The sequence below is a fragment of the Dipodomys ordii genome, unplaced genomic scaffold, assembly GCF_000151885.1.
Source record: "Dipodomys ordii isolate 6190 unplaced genomic scaffold, Dord_2.0 Scaffold20, whole genome shotgun sequence".
NCBI lineage: Eukaryota > Metazoa > Chordata > Mammalia > Rodentia > Heteromyidae > Dipodomys > Dipodomys ordii.
Genome location: NW_012267236.1, coordinates 23,481,359 through 23,501,392, shown reverse-complemented (window position 1 = coordinate 23,501,392; position 20,034 = coordinate 23,481,359). Strand labels below are relative to the sequence as shown.

The 20,034-nt window shown below is 49.1% G+C and overlaps 1 protein-coding gene across 1 annotated transcript in view; it reads left to right on the top strand.

Moving 5' to 3' along the window:
• The window catches only part of Rnf144a (ring finger protein 144A), an 87,512-nt gene that overhangs the window by 45,942 nt on the left and 21,536 nt on the right, over positions 1–20,034 (top strand). Inside the window, exons 2-4 of the mRNA XM_013013596.1 lie at positions 1,811–1,956; positions 17,195–17,299; positions 17,461–17,521. Coding sequence (XP_012869050.1) covers positions 1,822–1,956; positions 17,195–17,299; positions 17,461–17,521 — 301 coding nt within the window. The 5' untranslated portion in view covers positions 1,811–1,821. The remainder of the gene's footprint in view (positions 1–1,810; positions 1,957–17,194; positions 17,300–17,460; positions 17,522–20,034) is intronic.

Genomic DNA, 20,034 nt, shown 5'->3' with positions numbered 1-20,034 from the left:
TGATTTGATAGCTACTTCCTCTTCCCAAGGCAACCTCCCCCAAAACCCAGGCCTCATTGACCTCGACGTTGTCTTCTTTACCAAGTATCTTTAGCACTGATTCAGCATGCAATCCTGTACTGCCTTGTATTATTGGCTAACTTCTTACCCTGAATTGCATCTGAAGATCTGTGGGTGAGAAATTCCTGGGTTCCTCTTTGAGTCTCCAAGACCCCAGGGCTCCTTGTGTTGGTGGCTGCAGTTGGATGTCAGCGTTTCCGTTCCCTTTCCTCTGCATGTGGTCCTTGTCATTGAGCGCATTGCCCTCTGCTCCATACACAAGGCTAGATGAGACAAATCTTCTTTGTATTGTGTCTTGTGACCTCATACCCCAGCATGGAATGTGAATATTTTTGCCATCTGAATCTGTTTCATTGCTCTGCCCAGAGAGAGAGGGAGTTTAGCTAAGGAACAGGCCTAAGATTTGGATAGCAGGGCCAGAAAGTCCATAGGAAAGTTTAACTGAATCTTACTCAGTGTCCAGAGTTTGGGAAGCATGAGTTTGGACAGAAGGGGCTCCTGGAATGAGGAAACACAAACTTACTGATTTCAGATACAAAATAAATATATGAGGCTCAGAGACCGGGACTCAAGGTATGAATATTAATTATCCCCAGTGCAAAGATTTGTTCATGCAGTCTCCTGGGAATGACTGGAACACCGGATGGTCAGGTGCTGACTGTGGGCTGGACATGTGTCTTCTCCGTCTGTCTTTCCTTACCCCTCCAGGCTTACTGACTGCATGGTTCAGGAAAGACAGCCTTTAGCAAGCTCTGGTAATAGCATGTAAGCACTAGGCAATAGGTAACTGCACTGGATGCTGCTGGTGCTTCAGAATATGACTGGAGAAGTCCTGGGTAGATAAAGGGGTGAGGATCTATTTTTCAGGTATCCTCTACGCATCCTGGATCTGAGAAGTGAACCTATCTACCCCATACCTATGCCGTCCTGGGGTTTGATATTCTAGAAAATCTTAAATCTAGATGCAGATAGGAGTGGGGAAGGGGCAAGGAGAAGTGATGGAAGGATTAACGTTCTAATTCAGCTTGGGTAAAAATAGTTCACAAGACCCCATCTCAAACAACAAGCTAGGTGTGGTGTTGCCCGCTTGTCATCCCTGCTATGTGGGAGGCAGACTGATGAGCACAGTCATAGGCTGACCCTGGACGAAAACAAAGTGTGACCCTAGCTGAAAACCAGAGCACAGAAGATTGGGGCTGTGGCTCAAGGAGTAGAGCAGTTGCCTTTCAGAAGCACAAGGCATGAGTTTAAATTAGAGAACTGGTGGGAGGAGGCGGGAGGAAAGGAGAGAAGCAGCAGCAGTCTTCCTTTGGAGGGAGCTGTTTCTGGAAGCCCAGGCTAGTGAAGGGCAGCCAGTGGGGAAGGAAGGGATGTGCGGGGACAGAGGGCTGTGGACCAGCCTCACTGACGGGGGGGGGGGCCTGGAACGGCCCACCAAATAGCAGTCAGTATTGGAACACAGGTTCTGTGCTGAGGTTGCCGGGGCTTGACAGACGGCATCAGTAATTATTAATTGCATATACTGAAGGGATAGGCAAGGGGGAGGACGGGAAAAGTCACCAGAATAGTGAAAAACAAGAAAGCCTGCCCACAGTCCCCTGGCTAAACCTCTGAGGGGACCCCAGTGAGTAGTGTCCAACACCCCCTCCCCGCCAACAGCAGCCTGGGCCCCTCCACCGCCGGGGAGGGGCTGCCGTCTGTCTCGGAGGCCATCGGAGGGAGGTCTGACCGTGTGCGTGTCTCATTCCAGGCTGCTCTGCAATGACCACAGCAAGGTACCGGCCCACCTGGGACCTGGCCCTCGACCCGCTGGTGTCCTGCAAGCTGTGCCTCGGGGAGTATCCGGTGGAGCAGATGACCACCCTGGCCCAGTGCCAGTGCATCTTCTGTACCCTGGTGGGTCTTGGGGTCGCGCAGGGGATCAGCCGGTTCAGAGGGTCCTGGGTCACACACGGGGTCAGCCGTTTCAGCGCACGCTCCTGGCTCTCCACTCCCGGCTATGGTTTAAGCAGAGCCTGGCACTGAGTATTAGGATGACACACCTTTGTTTCGGTCTCCTTTGGGGCTCTGAGGAGGTGGTTGCTGGAGGAACTGTGTCAGGCAGATGACCACAGTACGTTTCCATGAAGGCGGCTCGGGCTGCAGAAGCCATTGTGTGCACAGGATGCTAGGAGCTGGCGTCTTGCTTTAGAAAGCTTGACAGGGCATCTTGTTTCACACTTCATTTAATAATCGTGTCTGAGACTGGCGTTGTGGTTCACTTGTGAGTGCCAAACTGGAATGTGTGTGACTTGAAGTCCCTGAAGCCCTTGTGAGGGAACCTAGGGCCCCTAGGGACTGAATGATTTTTGTTTTGTCTGTTTTGTTTTGTGTTCGGTGCTGTGGTTTGAACTCAGGCCTTGTGCTGGTCAGGCTGCCACTCCACCAGTGAACCATACCTCCAGCCTGTTTTGCACTGGTTATTTTAAGGTAGGGTATCATCATGGTTTGCCCTGGCCCATACTGGGAGCTCAGTCCTCCTAGATTATGGTTTCTTATTGAAGATGACAGATTCACTCCATCACCCTTGCTAGGGGAGACTCTCTTTTTTTTTTTTCAGACTAGCCTTGAACTACCATTTTCCCATCAGCCTCTGAGTAGCTAGGAGTACAGGTGAAAGCTACCACCGTCTTCAAACAATTAATTCTTTATGCATATGGAAATTTCTCGCTCAACAAGTTAAGGTTCAGGATTTGTGTCCGAAAATACTTAATGTTTCTTGATTTTAGAATCAAAGAAGTCAACTCATGAACAGTTTGGCCAGGACTGGGTTACTAGGGCTTTTCAGAGATGTCAGTGGCAGGTTAGAAGCTTTCAGTTATGGGGGGTGGGGGAGAGGAGAGAGAGAGAGAAATAGAGAGAGAGAGACACACACACACACACTCAAACAAAAGTTAAGTGCTGAGTCAGCAAAATCACAAGTTCCAGGCCAGCCTGAGATATATCACAAGAGCCACTCCCCCATTAAAAAAAAAGCAATGAAACAACACAGAAAACAAAAAAACAAATGACTAAATTGTACACCTTAAATATACAATCTTTTTTGTCACATTTCAATCAGTTTGAAAATGGATAAAATAACACAGGTGTAATTTTAAAAAGTACAGAATAGGGAAAAAATCTTCATACAAGTTGTAAATAACACACCCTTGGCTCTGAGTTTGACTGTGGTTGTACATGCTCAGGAGCGGAGCTGCCTGTGAGATCTGTGGCCGTGAGATCTGTCTGTCTCCCACCACCTGCCTCCATACCTTCCTCACCCGCGCTCCTTCCTGGGCAGGCTCGATTTCACTTAGGCTGCATCTCAGCCTGGGAATATGGGCTCAGAGCTCAGCACCTTCATCATCTGTTTCATAGAGAAGGAACCCAGACCTTCCAGGCTTAATTGAAGTCCACATCATTTCATTTCCGGTGGATGCTGGGTTCTGACTTTCTGAAGGGAAGAAGACTTTCTGGCTCATTCTCCATTTCCCCTCCAAGACCTAGCTGAGTGCAGAGCTGATAATAGCTAATCAATAAAGCCTCAGGGATTGAACTCTGAAGTAAATCCATCTCGCTGTTGGAGCTGACATCCAAGAAATGCACCTCATTAAAGCCTGCAGGGCTGGACACTTTCCCCGAGATGGAGAACGGCCGGAGGGAAAGCTGTAGTCAGTTAGCACAGTGAGTGGGGCTTCTAGCTTCACGAGAGGAAGCTTAGGAAGGTGAACAGAGATGCAATAAATAATCTGCTTTCTGTGGAACCCCCTTCTCCAGGCCTGAAGGGACCTTTCCAGATTCCCTGGCTGGGTAGCACTCCCTCTTTCCTGCACATTTGCCATGTCTCCAGACACCTGCCAGCTGCCAGGGCCTTGTGTGTTTTCTTCCTAAAACATCCCAATCTTCCTGCCTTTGTTTCCAGGCTTTCATTTGGTTGGTTTTTTGTTTTGGGTTTTTTTTTTGGTTGCTTCTAGAGAATTGTCTAAATAAATAAGCAACCCTTACTAATCCAAAAGCTGCATTCAGGTCAGGGAATACCAAAGGAGACAACGAGCACTGCATTCTCACGGAAGCCTCCATCCAAGTGCAGAGGAGCAGTACAGGCAATTTGTTTCCACAGCTGGTGTTAACAGTTTAAATGTCCAATGTCGTTCCTCTTTCAGTAGCTCACTGTGGTGTGAAGCTCCTGTTTGTTGGCTGATGGAGCAGTGTGTGCAAATGCCAAGATACCTTCTGCCAAGGGTCCCTCTCTTACGGGGTCCTCAGATCACCCCATTGTGCTCAGGCAGTGGAGAAACCAGAGACCTTTGGTAGGACAGATGAAAGGGAAAACGTTGAGTCAGACTGAAAGAGGAAGCCAGCCTTGGGCTGGGAATGTGGCTCAGTGGTAGAGTGCTTGCCTAGCATGCATGAGGTCCTGGGCTCAATTCCTCAGTATCATATACACAGAAAAGGCTGGTGCTGTGGCTCAAGTGGAAGAGTGCCAACCTTGAGCAAAAGAAGCTCAGGGACAGTGCCCAGGCCCCAAGTTCAAGTCCCCAGGATTGGCAAATAAATAAATAAATAAATAAAAAGCCAGCCTGGGCAGGAAAGTCCATGAGACTCTTATCTCAATTAACCACCAAAAATTTGGAAGTGGAGCTGTGGCTCAAGTGGTACAGCACTAACTAGGCTTGAGCAAAAAAGCTCAGGAACAATGCCCAGACTTCCAGTCCCTGAGTAGAAGCCCCATTGTGTGTACACACGCACACATACACACATGCATACACATATACACACATGCATATACACACATGCATATACACACATGCATACACATACACACACACCAAGACTAACTTAGAATTATAGTCCAATTCCAAAGGAAGTGATCCCAGAGAAGAAGTAGCTCTGGAGAGGCAGCTGTGAGCTTTGGAGCTGGGCATCCTCATCCCTACCTTAAAGGCCAGCTCTGTTTTTGCCCTGAGGAGCCTCACCAAGCTCAGCTGTGCACGGGAAGGAAGTTCACAGGGAAGGGTGCGTGCTGAAGCCCATCCTGTGCCCACCACAGGCCAGCTTCCTCCTCAATTTACTTGAGTTTGAACTTACAACTGCAGGAGGAAAAAAGAGCAGGGGATGGATTGCTTTAGAGGAGTGAGTGTTCTCACAAACACTGGTCCCGCAGGATGCGCTCTAGGTTCATTTTGGGGGCTCCCTGCGTTTGCTAACTGCTACATGCTGCCTCCTTGTCACCCCAAGGTCTCCTGGGTACTTACGAGAAGGAAGGGAGCAGCAGCATGACCCTAGCCTGACACACCACTCTGCCTTTCCTCAGTGTACCAGACATATGCTGCCCAGAGCCTGTTCCTGGCTCAGGCCTGTTTTCAGGAGCCGGGTGGCGGACGTCAGGAGCAGACTCTCTGTATCATCTCAGAAGAGTCTCCTGGTGGTGAGCATGTGGTTGAGTATAGATCTCTCCCCCTACAAACCTGTCACGTGGGGGAGGGGAAGAGCGAACGGTAACTCCTGTGGATCCCAGAGGCACTTCCTTCCCAGGCAGGCAGTCAGCCTCATTGGCTCTACGAACCTCAGGTACTCCTAGATAATAGAAATGGGTTCACTAACTGGTTCAGCCAGTGGCCTGGAACCGGGCCTGCAACTAGGGGTCAGTTCCCTGGACCACAGGCTGGAGGACAAGGAGGGTCCCGCGGGGAGCTCAGAGTGTTCTTCTTAAGGTGGAATCAGCACCTCACTCGAAGGATGGAAGCTTCTTCCTTGTTAAGGTCCAGTGAGACCCAGGGCTCTTTGGCCCTTTGCTTCCTTTACAGCCTCACAGCTCCATTCCTAGGCTCATCCCACTGCCTCAGTTTACCATGTTGAGCCATCTCACATTGCTGGAAGCTTCCTGACTCTAACCATCCGGTGCCTCAACTCACACTCATTTGCGAGTTGGTAAAAGTGTGTCCTCCTGTTCTAGACCCTGGACTGTGGGAATGTTGGTAGAAAGGGCTTCATTTTGTTTGTCCATAACTGACACATAATGTCATCTTACAATAGTTTATTGTGGTGTACCCGAGTTCCATGTGGCTAGGTGCAAGTAAGGGCAAGGTGCTCCTCACTGTGAATTTAGAATTCCCTCTGCGCTGCCTCTGCTCTGCCCCTCACTCTTCCAGGAGAGGGGTTCTATGAGTTAGCTCTAGAGGAAAGGAAATTGCCATCTTTCTGTGTGGGGTCAGCCTGTCCTGGCAAAAGGGGGCAGCAGGAAGTGCTTTTCCAAATGTTCTTGAGCAATGGCTTCTTGGTTCAGGAGAACGCCAACAAGTAAAGAGTAATTCATAGAGTTTGGTGCCAGTTCGTCAGCCTAGAGCTCGGGGACCCAGGCCTGACTCCTCACCCACCCTGCTAGGGGTCTCCAGGGGGAATCTGAGGACTAGCTCTTCCCTTTATCTCCTAGGGTAGTGGTCCTTTTCTTGGCCAGATAAGAGTCTAGACTGAGTAAGTTTATTTGAAAATGAAAGGAAGTAGAAAAAAATAATCGGCAGGCCCTGCCAACCTAGCAGAGCGGGGATTTTCCTTCACCCCGGGCTTCTTTACTGAGCCCTAGAGACTAGGGTCTCTAGTCCCTTCCCTCTGCAGGAATGCATCTTTGCTTTAATTTGTTAAGTAGGGGGTCCCTAACTGCCGCAGGCCTTTCTGATTGGATGTAGATTCTTCTTTGGGCCCCTGCCATTTTCTGATTGGATGTAGATTCTTCTTTGGGCCCCTCCCATTTTCTGGACAAGAAAGGTCATTTATGCCCCTTTTTTGTTTCCTGTTGTTATGGGCCTTTGTCACGGTTAAGATCCATCACTGACCATCCCAGGGGACCATGCAGAGGCAGGCACTTATTATAAGGTTTAGCAGAGAGGCCATATCTCTCCAGGGAGAGGGAGCAATATGGTGTCTGACCCTATCCGGGTGGGTAGCTCTGGGGCCGTGGCGGTCTGTGCCCAGGTATGTCTGGGCAGAGAGAGGGAGTGGCCAGTTATGTTTCAGGAGCTCCAGGGCAGGGAGGAGCTCAGGTCTGGGTGGATCTGAAGACCAGAGGTAGGAATAAGGCTAGCAGTCACAGCTCTTTCAATCCCATGCTGCCTAACCTGGGTCAGACAACCTGTCCCTCCTTCCAAAGGCACAGACCCCTTTTCTGTGGTCTGAGAGGCGAAGAGATGGGGACTCCTTATGACTAGGTGGAGGAGCACCCCAGTGTTGACTCTCCAGGTGGTCTTTCTGTGTCGGTGCCCAGAACACCTTCGCAACCTGTGTGCTTTAACATGGCACCCGTACTCCTCTGCTTCTCTAGCAACCAGACTCATAGGCCTCAACCAGAGCTTTTCATTTTTACCTCTGGTCTTAAGGCACTTATAAAATTTCAGCTTGTTGATTGGGGAGTAACACTTCTTGATGGCTTTGGTGTGCCAAATGCCCTACTGTGTCACCTCCTTGCTTCTAAAATCCTGTAGAACTGGAATGTTCTCTGGGTGGTGCCTTGACTCCACAGGCCTTTCTCCTAGAACATGAGGTGAAGAGGGCAGTATGATAGGGCTTTCATTGTCAGTCACGATTCACACCCCCCCACACCCCGCAGAGGAGTCCCCTCAGAGCCTAAGGGTGCTTTACAACCTTCACAAGCCTGCCGTCTATGTTTCCTAGTCTGTAGCGTAATCACACCACAAGTATGGAAGACGACGGGTTCTAGCACAGGTAACCAGAAGCAACCATTCATATCCTTCCAGCACAGGATAAAGAACCATCAGGAAAGCCAAGCTCCCTCATGCTCCTCCATGCAGTGACAACTGCCTGTGTCCAGGACCTGAGCGTCAGGAAGAACATCTTCCCAGATCCCACGGCAGGCAGGAGAGGCGCGCGCCCCTGAACATGTCACCATGCTGCCATTCCGCCCCTTGCTCACCAGAGCCAGGGAGTCTGGACACCCCTCCACTTCCACCTTCCTCCCTGGGGTCCCGGGACGAGCCTAGCAGCTGCTGTCCTCTCCAGAGACCCTGCCTGTCCTAAGATAGACACCTGTGCTTGTTAGTTTCCTAACACACAGGCTCCGGTGGATGCCCCATTTCCTGTCTTAACAACAGTCCTGGGAAGATGCGGCTTCTCAGAGGTCTGGGCACTGCCCTGGAGGCATTTGCAGATCTTTCTGGGTCAAGGTTAATATTCCACCCCCAGCCTGCCTTTGTTGTTCCCTATGAGGAAGCCTTCCAGGACTACTGCAGTGGGGTCCTAGAATCTTGCCCCATTGTTGACACAATATCCAAACAGGCCCATTTCTCAGTCTCGCAGCTCCTCGTTGCTGAAGAACCAAGTAGATGAAACTCTTGAAGCTGAGTGCTGGGGTCTGAGTCCTGTAATCTTAGCTACTCAAGAGGCTGAGATCTGAGGATTGAGGTTCAAAGCCAGCCTGGGCAGGAAAGTCCATGAGACTCTTATCTGCAATTAACTAGCAAAAAAGTGAAAATGGAACTGTGACCCAGCTAGCTGTGACTAGCCTTAAGCATAAAAGTTAAGAAAGAGCTTGAGGCTCTGAACTCAAGCCCTAGGACTAATACAAGATAAAAACAAAATAAAAAGATACAAAAACAACAGTTACTCCCTTGCCTCCCCCCCCCAATAAATCTGTTGGTTTCACCATTGGAGGGGAAGATCCTCCATTGTCTGGAAAACCCTGATGCTTTCTGGTAGGGCTGAATCTGTGACGTATCCCTCTTACAGTTTAACCCTTGGGTATTGCCAGTTCTGAGAATTTGTGCAGGGGTTTACCTGTCACAATCTCATGCAGACATACCCTTGGACAAAACCAACCCAGGTTTTATCTGTTCTTTTCCTTACCTTCAGCTACCTAGACCATCAACCATTGAGAAATAGCTACCTCCTGCTGAGTACATTAATTCTGTGGGCAGGGGGAAGCGGTGAGGGGTCTCGCCTTGCTCCTCCTACCTCTGCTGTTATGTGTAATGCCCGCTGCTTGCATTGCGTTGCTTAAATTCCACTGGAAAGGCTTCGAGATAAATCCATGGTTAGATCAAATATGAATTTTGGCTCCTCCTGACTTTGTGTGTTTCACATGCAACAATTGGAACATGCTGGTCACACTCAAGGCTGCCCCGGTGGCTTCCCCAGAAGCACACAGGTGAGGGGCCAGTGTACCCCCATTCCCGAGGCTCCTTCTCCCCAGTCCATCCTCCACCACCCTTTCTGGGAAGTCAGGAAGGGCCTGCCTAGATCTCTGGAGTGTGAAGCAGCAAAACGCACAGGTTCAATGATTGACATCCTGGCAGCTTCTCTCCCACGGCCTGGCGTGCCTGGCATCCCTGCCCCTGTGTGCTTCCTGTGCCTAGCCCGGGCCAGGCGATGGTGGTGGAGCCCAGCCCTCTGCCTCCCCTTCTCGTGACTCTGTCTTGGATAGACTTGGCATCGAACCGGATGCTTTTTCCTTGAATAGACAGTGTCGGTGCCCATTCCCTGGCATCTGCGTGTTGCTCTTGGGAGGTCTCAATGGCTGTGAGCCCGGGGCTCCCATCCTCCAGCCTGTGTCCCCAGTTCTACAAAACCTTCCCATGGGAGGCGGGAGAGCTCAGAACTCTCCCGGAGTCCAGCCAACACCCAACCCAGCAGATTCCCACGTGGTACTCTTTAAGGAGCTAATTCCCACCATCTTGCTTGTCATGTCCACACCTTCACTGGGCACCAACAGCCATAGTCACGTGTGTCGCCGGGAAGGTGACAGCTGTACAAATCACTACCGCTCACCTGACCCACAGTGGGGGCTGGCAGCCTCTCCACCCTCCCAGTGGGGCGCTGGGGCTCCTCAGCCCTCCCTACTGTCTTGACAGGACCAGACCATCCCACTTTGGACTACTGCGCTGTAGAGAATTTTTTGGTGACAGGGATTTTGCCTAAATAGATTAAGGAAGTGGGTGGTAGGTATGTGTGTGGGGGGGGACTGTAGAATGTGCTGGAGTGGCTAAATGAGCCACCTGTTGAGCCCCTACTTTGTGTGGGCCTAAAAACCAGTGCTTGCACTGGTATTTTTTTTAAATATATTTTATTGTTATTGTAGAGGTGATATTCAGAGGAGTTCTAGTTACATAAGTCAGGCAATGAGTACATTTCTTTTTGAACCACACCACCCCTCCCCTGGCTCTCTCCCAGTTTTTCCCTCCCATCCCCACCGCAAGTTGTATAGTTCATTTCCCACAGAGTGTCCAGTGAGTCCACCGCTGCCTTTGTTCACCTTTGGTCTCACCTTTTCTGTGTCCCCCTTTACCCTCCCAAAGACAAACAAACAAAAGAAAAGACAACAGAAGCAGCAACAAGAACACCAAAGAATCTCTTGTTTTCATTTCCTCAAGTTCATTTCAAAAAATATTATTTTGTATTCTGCCATTGAGGGAAATCATCGTGGAAGCCTCTCCTGCCTGCCATGGGACCTGGGAAGCTGTCCTTCCTGATGCAGGTCCTGGTCACAGGAAGAAGTCCCCTTCCCCACAGTGGTGACCTCACTGTGGCCAGCTGTGGCATGTAGTAAAGCTGTGGCAGGTGGTGAAGCTGTGGTGTCAGAGAGCACAGGACGCATTTGTGTAGGAGACAGAGAGTTTGCAGGTTGGCAGGGCAGAGAGTAATGCATAGAAAGCTTTATGTTTCTTTTTTCATTCCCATAATTTTCAGGAACATTCTTCATAGTTCAGACTCTCTGGCATGTGAGTAAAACCAGACTTGCAGGCTCGAGCCTGAAGGTTCTTGTTGGACGAGACCCGGGAGCTTGTGGCTGTTGGCTCTAGGTTCCTTGGCCAGCGAGTCTCTCATGGGGTTCCCTGGTGTCTGGTTGACCGCCAGCCCCTGTGGAGGCTGTGCAGGTAGAGGGTCGGCCTTCCTGGCCTGCAAAACATGGGCCTCAGCCACTCAGCCGCTTTGCAGTAGTGGTGTGCAGACGGCTTGCCCCCGGCCTCAGGGCTCTGGCTCCTTTGCCGAGACGCAGAATAACGTGTTGCCAGGCATCTGGCTACTCCATGTCACCCTGCCCCCCCTCCATCATCCTCGCATGCCGATCATACCACACTGATTGCCTCTTACTACTGCCAGCACTTTAGATAAACCATAAAGAGTTCTTTTCAAAGAACGTGACATCTACTAGAGGTGAAACATCCACAGATCAGCCATTATGGAGGGATTGCTCCAGAAAGGTTGGGTGCTGCCTGGAGACCTTCTGGAGGGCAGTGTCCTGAGCTCTAGGCCCATCCAACTGGCCTCCCACCCTGGGGGCAGAGGCTGACAGAGGAAGGCCCTGGTCTTTGTGGAACAGCTGGTAAAGCTGGTGAGCTGGGATTCAAACCCAGCTGTGGTCTCAGGCTTTGCTCCTCACCCAGGGCTGTGGAGGGTCTGGCCTGCATGTAAAGCTTGTAAATCGTGATTCCTGATTAGCCTAAACCACGAGGGCACCGGGAAGCCTAGTTTCTGGGCATTTCTCCTGTTGAAAGGGTCATCAGTAGCCAATGGGATTCAACGAGCAAGGACACACTTCTGACTGGATGCCAACGTGGGCTCCGTGGGTCTGTCTCTGTGGTCCACTCCTCGCTGGCGGGGAACTTGTGCTGCGGTGGAGGTATACTTGCACATCAGCAGTGATGTCTCCTCATTGGGTTTCAAAGAGTTGGAAGGCACAATGGAAAATGAAATGCCTGGAACATTCTGTGGCTTCACCGCCCCTCCCCCTTCCTCCCTGTACACAGCTGAAGCCTCTTTTCTTGGAATTGCTTTGTCCCTCTGGCCAAACTTCCATCTCCTAGGCCTTCCCTGATCCCACCCAGAAAATGCTCCTTGCTACCTTGTTAGAGCCTGGCTGTGCTATGGGCCATGGGCAGCCTCCGCTGAGCATGTGTGAGGCCTGCGTCACCCACCCACGCCAGGTCCCGAGGTCTCCCTGTCTGGACTCATGCTCAAGTTCACAGCACTCTAGGTGACAACCATGTCAGGCCTTGCTGCTGGAAAGTGCATGTGATGCTTTGCCCTGTGAAAAACTATCTAAGATACCAGAGAATACTAAATCATTGTTTTTAACTTTTTATGAAGTGTTTGTTTGAATACATTAGTTGTACAGGGCAGGAGGATTCGTTGTGACATTCCCAAATTCCCTGCCCATCGATCACACTCCCTTATCCCATTCCCTGTCTTAAGACAATTTCAGTTGTTCTATATATATATATATATATATTTATTTTTTGGTCCGGTCGTGGGGCCTGAACTCTGGGCCTGGGCGCTGTCTCTCAGCTCTTCAGCTCAAGGCTAGCTCTCTACCACTTGAGCCACAGCGCCACTTCCGGCTTTTTCTTTTTGCTTATGAGGTGCTGAGGAATCGAACTCAGGGCCTCAGGCATGCAAGGCAAGTGCTCTACCACTGAGCCACCTTCCCAGCCCCTCAGTGGTTCTATTTTTAATGGGCAAACAGACTACTTTGAACTTGTTCACCCTTTCACCCTCTTAGTTAGCCCTCCCATTCCCACTACTACACCTCCAACAGTGCTTACCTCCCTCTTTCTATCCTTCCCTTCTCATCTCTCTTCTTTACTTTTTAGATTTGTTGTAGGTAGAGTCTTGCTATGTAACCCTTGCTGGCCTTGAACAGCCTCTCAAGTACTAAAATTAAAAGCATGTATCACCATGCACACAAAACAGAGTTCTTTAGAATTTAAAAAAAAAAAATCTTTAACTAGTTATCCAAAGGGGTTTCAACTCAGCATATCTGTTTCTGATTGCCACACATGTTGACCAATGTCAAGCCTTCCTTTGTTCTCCCCCATCACTGAAGTAAAAGGAGGCAATTAGAAAACAAAGTACACAAGCTTTCCAACTTGGAGTTAGGCGAACCGGGCTTGAAGCCGGAGTGCCTGGACTTAGAAAGCTGACTTTGCACTGGGTTTTTAACTTTCCTGATCCTTGTGTTTGTTTTTGTTTTTCTCACAAGTAGAAAACAGTGGTGCCCCTAATGCCATCCACAATTCTCATGCCTGTTTATCGGGCTAAGCTAGACAAAGTGACTGACCCAGCGAATCTGGTACTTACACTGGGATGCTGAAAGCTGCTGATGCAGTAATGGAGAACTGCATTCGTCTTTGCTTTGGAATTGCATATTTATTGTTGCAGATGCTTCTCTGTTTACTTATTGTACTGTACTTATTTCAAGACATCTTTTTGCTATTAGATTGGAAAATATGGCTTGTGAGTCATGACCTGCTTTGTAACTGGAAGAACACTGCCAGTTTGATGGTGGCAGGGTCAGAACTGCCGACCCTCATCCGTCCCTATGCCGTAAACAAATGGGTGTAATTACTGTGCATATTGCACAGAGCTGTGTTCTGATGGTGTACAAGTTCTGTGTGTTAGCATTCATCCAGATGCGACTCACTTCTGCTTGCCGTATGCAGGCTCTTGAACAATGGTGTTTACACTCTTCCCCAGGGTGTAGCCTTCATACCAGCGTTAATTGTATTTTGCTTCTTAGGGAGAGTATTGTTCTGTCATTATAGACTGCTCTGCCCAATATTGACAGTTTTCAGCATTCCACGGCTTTGAGACATCCCATTATCCTCCAGAGACCCCATGCAGACAAACTTAATTAAAGAAAGTCATAACGATCTCATTGCTGAGGGTTGTACCTGTAAGAAACTGGTCGCAGAGAAAGATGGATGAGGTAACAGACACTTTGGGTGGTTCTGTGCTCTAGGAATTGCTCCAAGTGTACCACCTTACTGTCTTGGGAGCTGTGACCCACACATACCACATACCTGCTCTGTGGACCGTCTAGAAGGACCGGGTTCGCTTGAGTCTGTCTAGCAGCAAACTCCCAGTGCCCCTGTGGGCAGTTCCCCTTCCTTCCGGTACCCATATCACAAACAAGACATTCCGTTTCTCTGCCAGCTGTGAACAGCTGTAAGCAAGCCATTCTCACCCCTGAAACCCAGACATCTAACCTTGTAATGCCTTAGCTAAGTTGTCACCAGGGGTGGGCCCTGATGGAGATTTGGAGACACCCCTGTCTTCCCTGGTCCTGTGCCCTGGCCCACCGGGAGACCTCATGTTGGTGGTTATGACAGCTGTCCGATCGCACGCCTCTAATGACCCCGAGACTGGGCTTGTCTACGCGAGCTCAGGCTCGTATACAATGATGGGTTACACGTAGGTGCGTCTGGGAGCCATCCAAGTTCTGGGCCACTGCGGTCGGCTGGCTAGGCTGAGCTGGGTAGAGTCTCAGGGCCTCTCTTGGCCCTCAGAAATGGTTCTTGAAGATGGCCCTTCGAAGATGGCCCTTCGAAGATGGCCTTGATTTCCACTTTTTAAAGAAATTGCCATCCAGAACTCCATCGGGGTTTTGAACTCAGGGCCTTGAATGTACTAGGCAGGCAATCTATCACTTGAACTACTACTACTCTCCCAGCCCTTTGTGTGTTCATTATTTTTCTAAGAGCATCCTGCTTTTTCCTGGTCTGGCCTGGACCAACAACTTCCTATTCACCTCTGCCTCACACAGTGGATGACAGAAACCTATCGCCACTCTCAGCTCTACTGTTAAAGAGGACGTCTTGCTAACATTTTGTCTGCATCCATCTCAGACCAAGATTCTCTCTTGCTCTGCCTGCTGAGTAGCTGGGACTACAGGCTGGAACTACCATAGCCAGCTTGGAGTCTTTGATGAAGGAAATATTCTGCTTTGCTACAATATTTGATGAAATTATTCTTTACATACTAAGCATATGTTTTTTCCCCGTGTATTTTTTGGCTCTTTTACAACTCCACCTAAGGTAGACAAAATTATTCCAGATTGCAGATGAGAAACAAGAGTGGTGGAGGGGAGAACAGCAAATGGCCCCTTCCTTTATCTGCCTTTGTGTAGTGGAATGCAGTCTGTATCTTAGGAGGAGGTAAGGCTTAGGAGTGCACGCAGCGTAAGTGTTTTTCTTGACGAATTTGCTCAGTACTTTAATTGTGTTATAATACCACACCAGTGCTGCTGCTGTGTGTGTCATCGTCAGCCTGGGACTGTGATCAGAAATTGATCTGGTGTGATCTTGTGAGGTGTCTGGTCTTCTGTGGAAGTGAGCTTCCCCAGGGAAGACACTTCTCTCCTCATTCTTTATCATGTGATTGTCACTGGTGCTAGTGTTACACACCCGTCATCCTAGCTGCTTAAGAGGCTGAGTTCTGAGAATCATAGTTTAAAGCCAGTCCAGGCAGAAAAGTCCATGAGATAATCTTTTTTTTTCTTTTTTCTTTTGTCGGTCGTGGGGCTTGAACTCTTGGCCTGGGCGCTGTCCCTGTGCTCTTCAGCTCCAGGCGAGTGCTCTACCATTTGAGCCATGGAGCCACTTCAAGTTTTCTAGTGGTTTATTGCAGATAAGAGTCTCATGGAGTTTCCTGCCTGGGCTGGCTTTGAACTGTGATCCTCAGATCTCAGCCTCCTGAGTAGCTAGGATTGCAGGCATGAGCCACTGGCACCCAGCAGAGATAAGATTCTTACCTCCAATTAATCAGCAAAAACCTAGAAGTGGAAGTATGTTTCATATTACCTTCCGTGACAACACCGAACAAGAACAACAGGCCCTGAGTTCAAGCCCTAGAACTGGTACAAAAAAGGGGGAAAAATGAGCTTTCAGTTAAACATTGAATTTCTAAGGCTAGTATACTTTATAAAGCAAGAGCAAATCAGAACTGAGAAGAGCCACGAAGTATTTCCCATTAGCTTGTGCTTGTCCTTGACTGGCTCCATTCAGATTTTCTATCTTGCCCTCCAGGAAAGGTCAGGGGTCAGTAATGGCCCAGGATGCCATGATGGACGGTTGCACATGACCTGGTCCTCCAGGAAAGCATGTGTGTGTCAGCCAAGTAAATGTGAGCTCACATCTGGTTAAAGCAATGGGTTCCTTACTGGGTGGTGGAATTTCACAGAATGATGAGATGGCCAGGCCTTTCCTCAGTGTTCTAAGGGTTAACTACAAGAATGGAAGATAAAGAACGTAGCACGGCGCTGGAGCAAGGGTGAGGGGCAGTGCCAGGGAACATGTCTCTAATCATTGTCGGCATTTGTGGATGTGTCAGAGTGAAGCCCTCTTGTACAACCAAAGGGTGCCAGTGAAAGTATGCAGAAGACACAGGACCTTAGCCCGGGTGGACGCAGGCCATGCCTGTGAGCAGGCTCGCTGTCTACCACACTGGCGGCCTGTGCCCTGGTGCTGGGTGTGGACTTGCTGGAGCTGTGCTGAGGGTCCCCCAGCCTCAGCTCACGATCCCCAGACCTAACCCCGATGCAGAGCAGACACCCCATAAATACTCACCAAATGAATGAACCTAGGGTTGTAATGAGCTTCATAGGGAAAATATAAAATGATAAGGAATAGGACACTTGACTGGTGGTGGTGGTATGTGTGCATGCACACACACACATGTAGTGCTGAGGCTTGAATTCAGGGCCTCACACTGGCTAGACAATCACTGGATCGCTTGGACCATACCTTCAGTTCTGTTGCTTTCACTGTTTTTAGACACGGTCTTGTATTTTGTGCCTATGACCACCCAGTTCTACCTGTGCCACCCGTCTAGCTGAGATGACAGGCATGCACCACCGCATCCAGCTTTATTGGGTGAAATACTAGTGTTTCCCCTGGAATTGCTCCTTGCTCCAAACCATGATCCCTCCATCCCATCCCTGCCTTCTGACTAAAACTGGGATTATAGGCATGAGCTACCAGCCTCAGCCCTTGACCCATCTTTTTTTTTTTTTTTGGCTGGGCCTGGGCTAGGACTTGAACTCTGGGCCTGGGCATGTCCCTGGGCTCCTTTTGCTCAAGGCTAGTGCTCTACTATGTGACCCACAGTGCCACTTCAGGCCTTTCCTCTGATGAATTGGGCAGAAGAGTCTCATGGATTTTCTGCTTGGGCTGACTTCAAGCTATGATCCTCAGATCTCAGCCTCCGAGTCACTAGGATTACAGGTGTGAACCACTGGCACTTGGCTTCGATTGTTCTCTGAGTGCATCATTGTGTCCTCAGCTTTCAGGAAGTAAAGATGTTAACAGACTCTCTTCTGTTTTTCTACCAGTGCCTGAAACAGTATGTTGAGCTCTTGATCAAAGAAGGGCTAGAAACTGCGATTAGCTGTCCTGACGCTGCCTGTCCTAAACAGGGCCACCTTCAGGAGAGTGAGGTACGTGTGCGTGTGTGTGTGCTTGTGGTTGATCACTGCATTGTGGGAGGCCCTGTCCTGCCAGGCTTCTGGCCGGGGGGAGAGGGCGCAGAGAGGGTTATGTTGCATTATATTCCTACACTCTGCTTGTTACACAACTTGTTCATGTCTTTTTCTTTTAGATCGAGTGCATGGTTGCAGCTGAAATTATGCAAAGATATAAAAAGCTACAATTTGAAAGAGGTAGGTGGCCTGGAAAATGATCCAGCTATGATGTCTGAACCAGAATGTGGCTCGTTTGAGGGGGCTTTGTTTGGGAGGTAAGAGGATCTGTCAGCTGACAACCGTAAGAAGCTACAGGAAAATAGGCACAGTGGTTCACATCTGTGATCTTAGTGATTCAGGAGGCTGAGATCTGAAGGCCAACGTTTGTTTGAAGCCAGCCTGAGTAGGAAAGTCTGTTATGACTGTCATTGCTAATTAACCAGCAAAAAGGTGGAGGTGGAGATGTAGTTCAAGTGGTAGAGCACTAGTCATCAATGAAAAAGTCAAGAAAGAGAGAGAGTACAGGAAAAATAAGCAAAGGAGGAGTACATTCCTGACATTCTCTGGACATTGGAATTGTTAAACCGTTGAGGGGTCTTGGCGCTGATTGCCTTTTGCCCATGCTGACCTTGAACCACAATCCTTGCCTCTCCATTTGCTGGGATTTACACCAGCGTAGCACCACACCTGGCTTGTTTTGAGACAGGACCTCATGAACATTTTTGTGCAGGCTGGCCTCCAGCATTGCCTTTTGTCTCCATCTCCCAGTTAGTTGATACTACAGGCATGCATGATGATGCCTGAAAACCACGTCTTCAAATGCCATATATCATTTGCTTTGTGGAAGTTTATACCTTAACTATAATGTGATACAGTGCTAAATTCAGGATGGTTAGGTATAAATCAACTAACTTGGATTTCTGGGACTTTTGCCCTCATCTGAAAATATTATCCAGAGAGAAACTTGAAAGGAACTGTGGGGAGGGGGAGGGGTTATTTGAGTTATAAGAGTATGAACTTTCAATGACATGAAATTAATTTTAAAATGCAGCTGGGTAAATTTTCCTACCTATTAATTTTAGCTTTTTTAAAAGTACTTTTTCTTTTATCTTGCATCAAAGTGAAGCCAACTTGACTTAGGTTAGGAAAATACCCCTCAAACCTCTCCCTTGAAAATATTTTACAAACGTTACACTAAAGGTTTATTTTTTTTTAAATGAAGGACTTAGACATGTTGCAAAAGTGCTGTCTAAATGAAATGTGAGAATGTTGGAAGTTAAAATATGGCTTTGGATTACATCCGGGCCCTTGCACAAGCCTGGAGATACCACCAGAAAGAAGGTAAATGTTTACCTCCTTCCCTCCCTGCCAGCACAGTCAGAGGAGGAGGTCTTAGGAGGAGACGAATTTCAATGATTTTCCAACAACATTCACAAAGCTCAAGAGCGAGGTTAAGTTGCCACCATGTCTTTGCATTGCCCTGGTACATTGGCTTAGCCTGGATTTTCCCGTACACCTCTCTACTTCCCCAGCCCAGACCTTGGCCAGCAGAAGTGGAGGGAGGTGGGCAGACAGGCTTCCTCTTCTCCCTGAGCACCTGCCCTCCCCGGTGGTGGCTGGCTGGTTCACACGTCCGTGGAGTGATGGCCAGGCCTGGCGAGGCCCAGCTGTGCCCACCCTGCTGCGTCTGTTTGCATGACCACCTGCAAGGAGGGGTGTTTTCTCTCCATGTCCATATGTCTGTCTGGAAGCTCCTCTAGCCACATAGGGATGGAGCTGCTGGAGGTCTCTAACCTACCTAGGTAGAGGCGCTGGTCCAAGGTGGGCTGAAGTTGAATCTTAGCTTTAGGACTTTTTTTTTTAAAGAAAGCATAATTAGGTGGATACCCATGGCTCACACCTATAGCCATAGCAACTCGGGAGGCTGAGATCTGAGGATCGCAGTTGAAAGCCGGCCAGGGAAGAAAAGTCCCTAAGACTGACTGTATCTCTAGTTAACCAACCAAAAACCACAAATGGAGCTGTGGCTCATGTGGTGGAGCGTTCCTAGCTTTTGAGCAAAAAAGCTGAGGGACAGTGCGCAGTCCCTGAGTTCAAGCCCCAGTACTGGCTCAACAGAAAAAGAAAGGTAGGAAGAAAGAGATAGAGGGAAGAGGAAGAGGAAGGAAAGGAAGGGAAAAGGGTAAGAAAGGGAGGCTCAGAGAAGGGAAGCAGTATGTGGTGTGCCCACCACTGACCACTGACAGTTCTGATAAGAACCAACAGCTCCTGAGATCCCTCCCCCACACATGTGTGAGCCCTCCCTCCCCGCTCTCCAGGCAGGCAGCACAATGGCAGCCAGTGTTTGTGACTAGGGGCGCAGGGGGTGGGGGGTTGCTTTAAAAGTAAAATCGATTTCAAAAAAGTCAGCGGTTTCTTTGAAGCATCAGACGTTTTGATAATTAGAGATCTCTTGAGGGCTTGCTTCATTAAGGTTAGTTGAGAAATTAACCACAATTCCAGTCTCCCACACACGAATTACTGCGGCATGACATGGATTATTATAGTGCCACGAACACAAATTATAGTGCCACGAACACATCTATGGGAGGCTGGAATTAAGAGTCGTTTCTCCCGCCATTTCAGAAAACACATTGTTTGCCTTGTTTGCAAACATTTCCCCTATCTGTAAACAAAATACAGTAGAGAAATGTGCTCTGGAAGACGCAGAG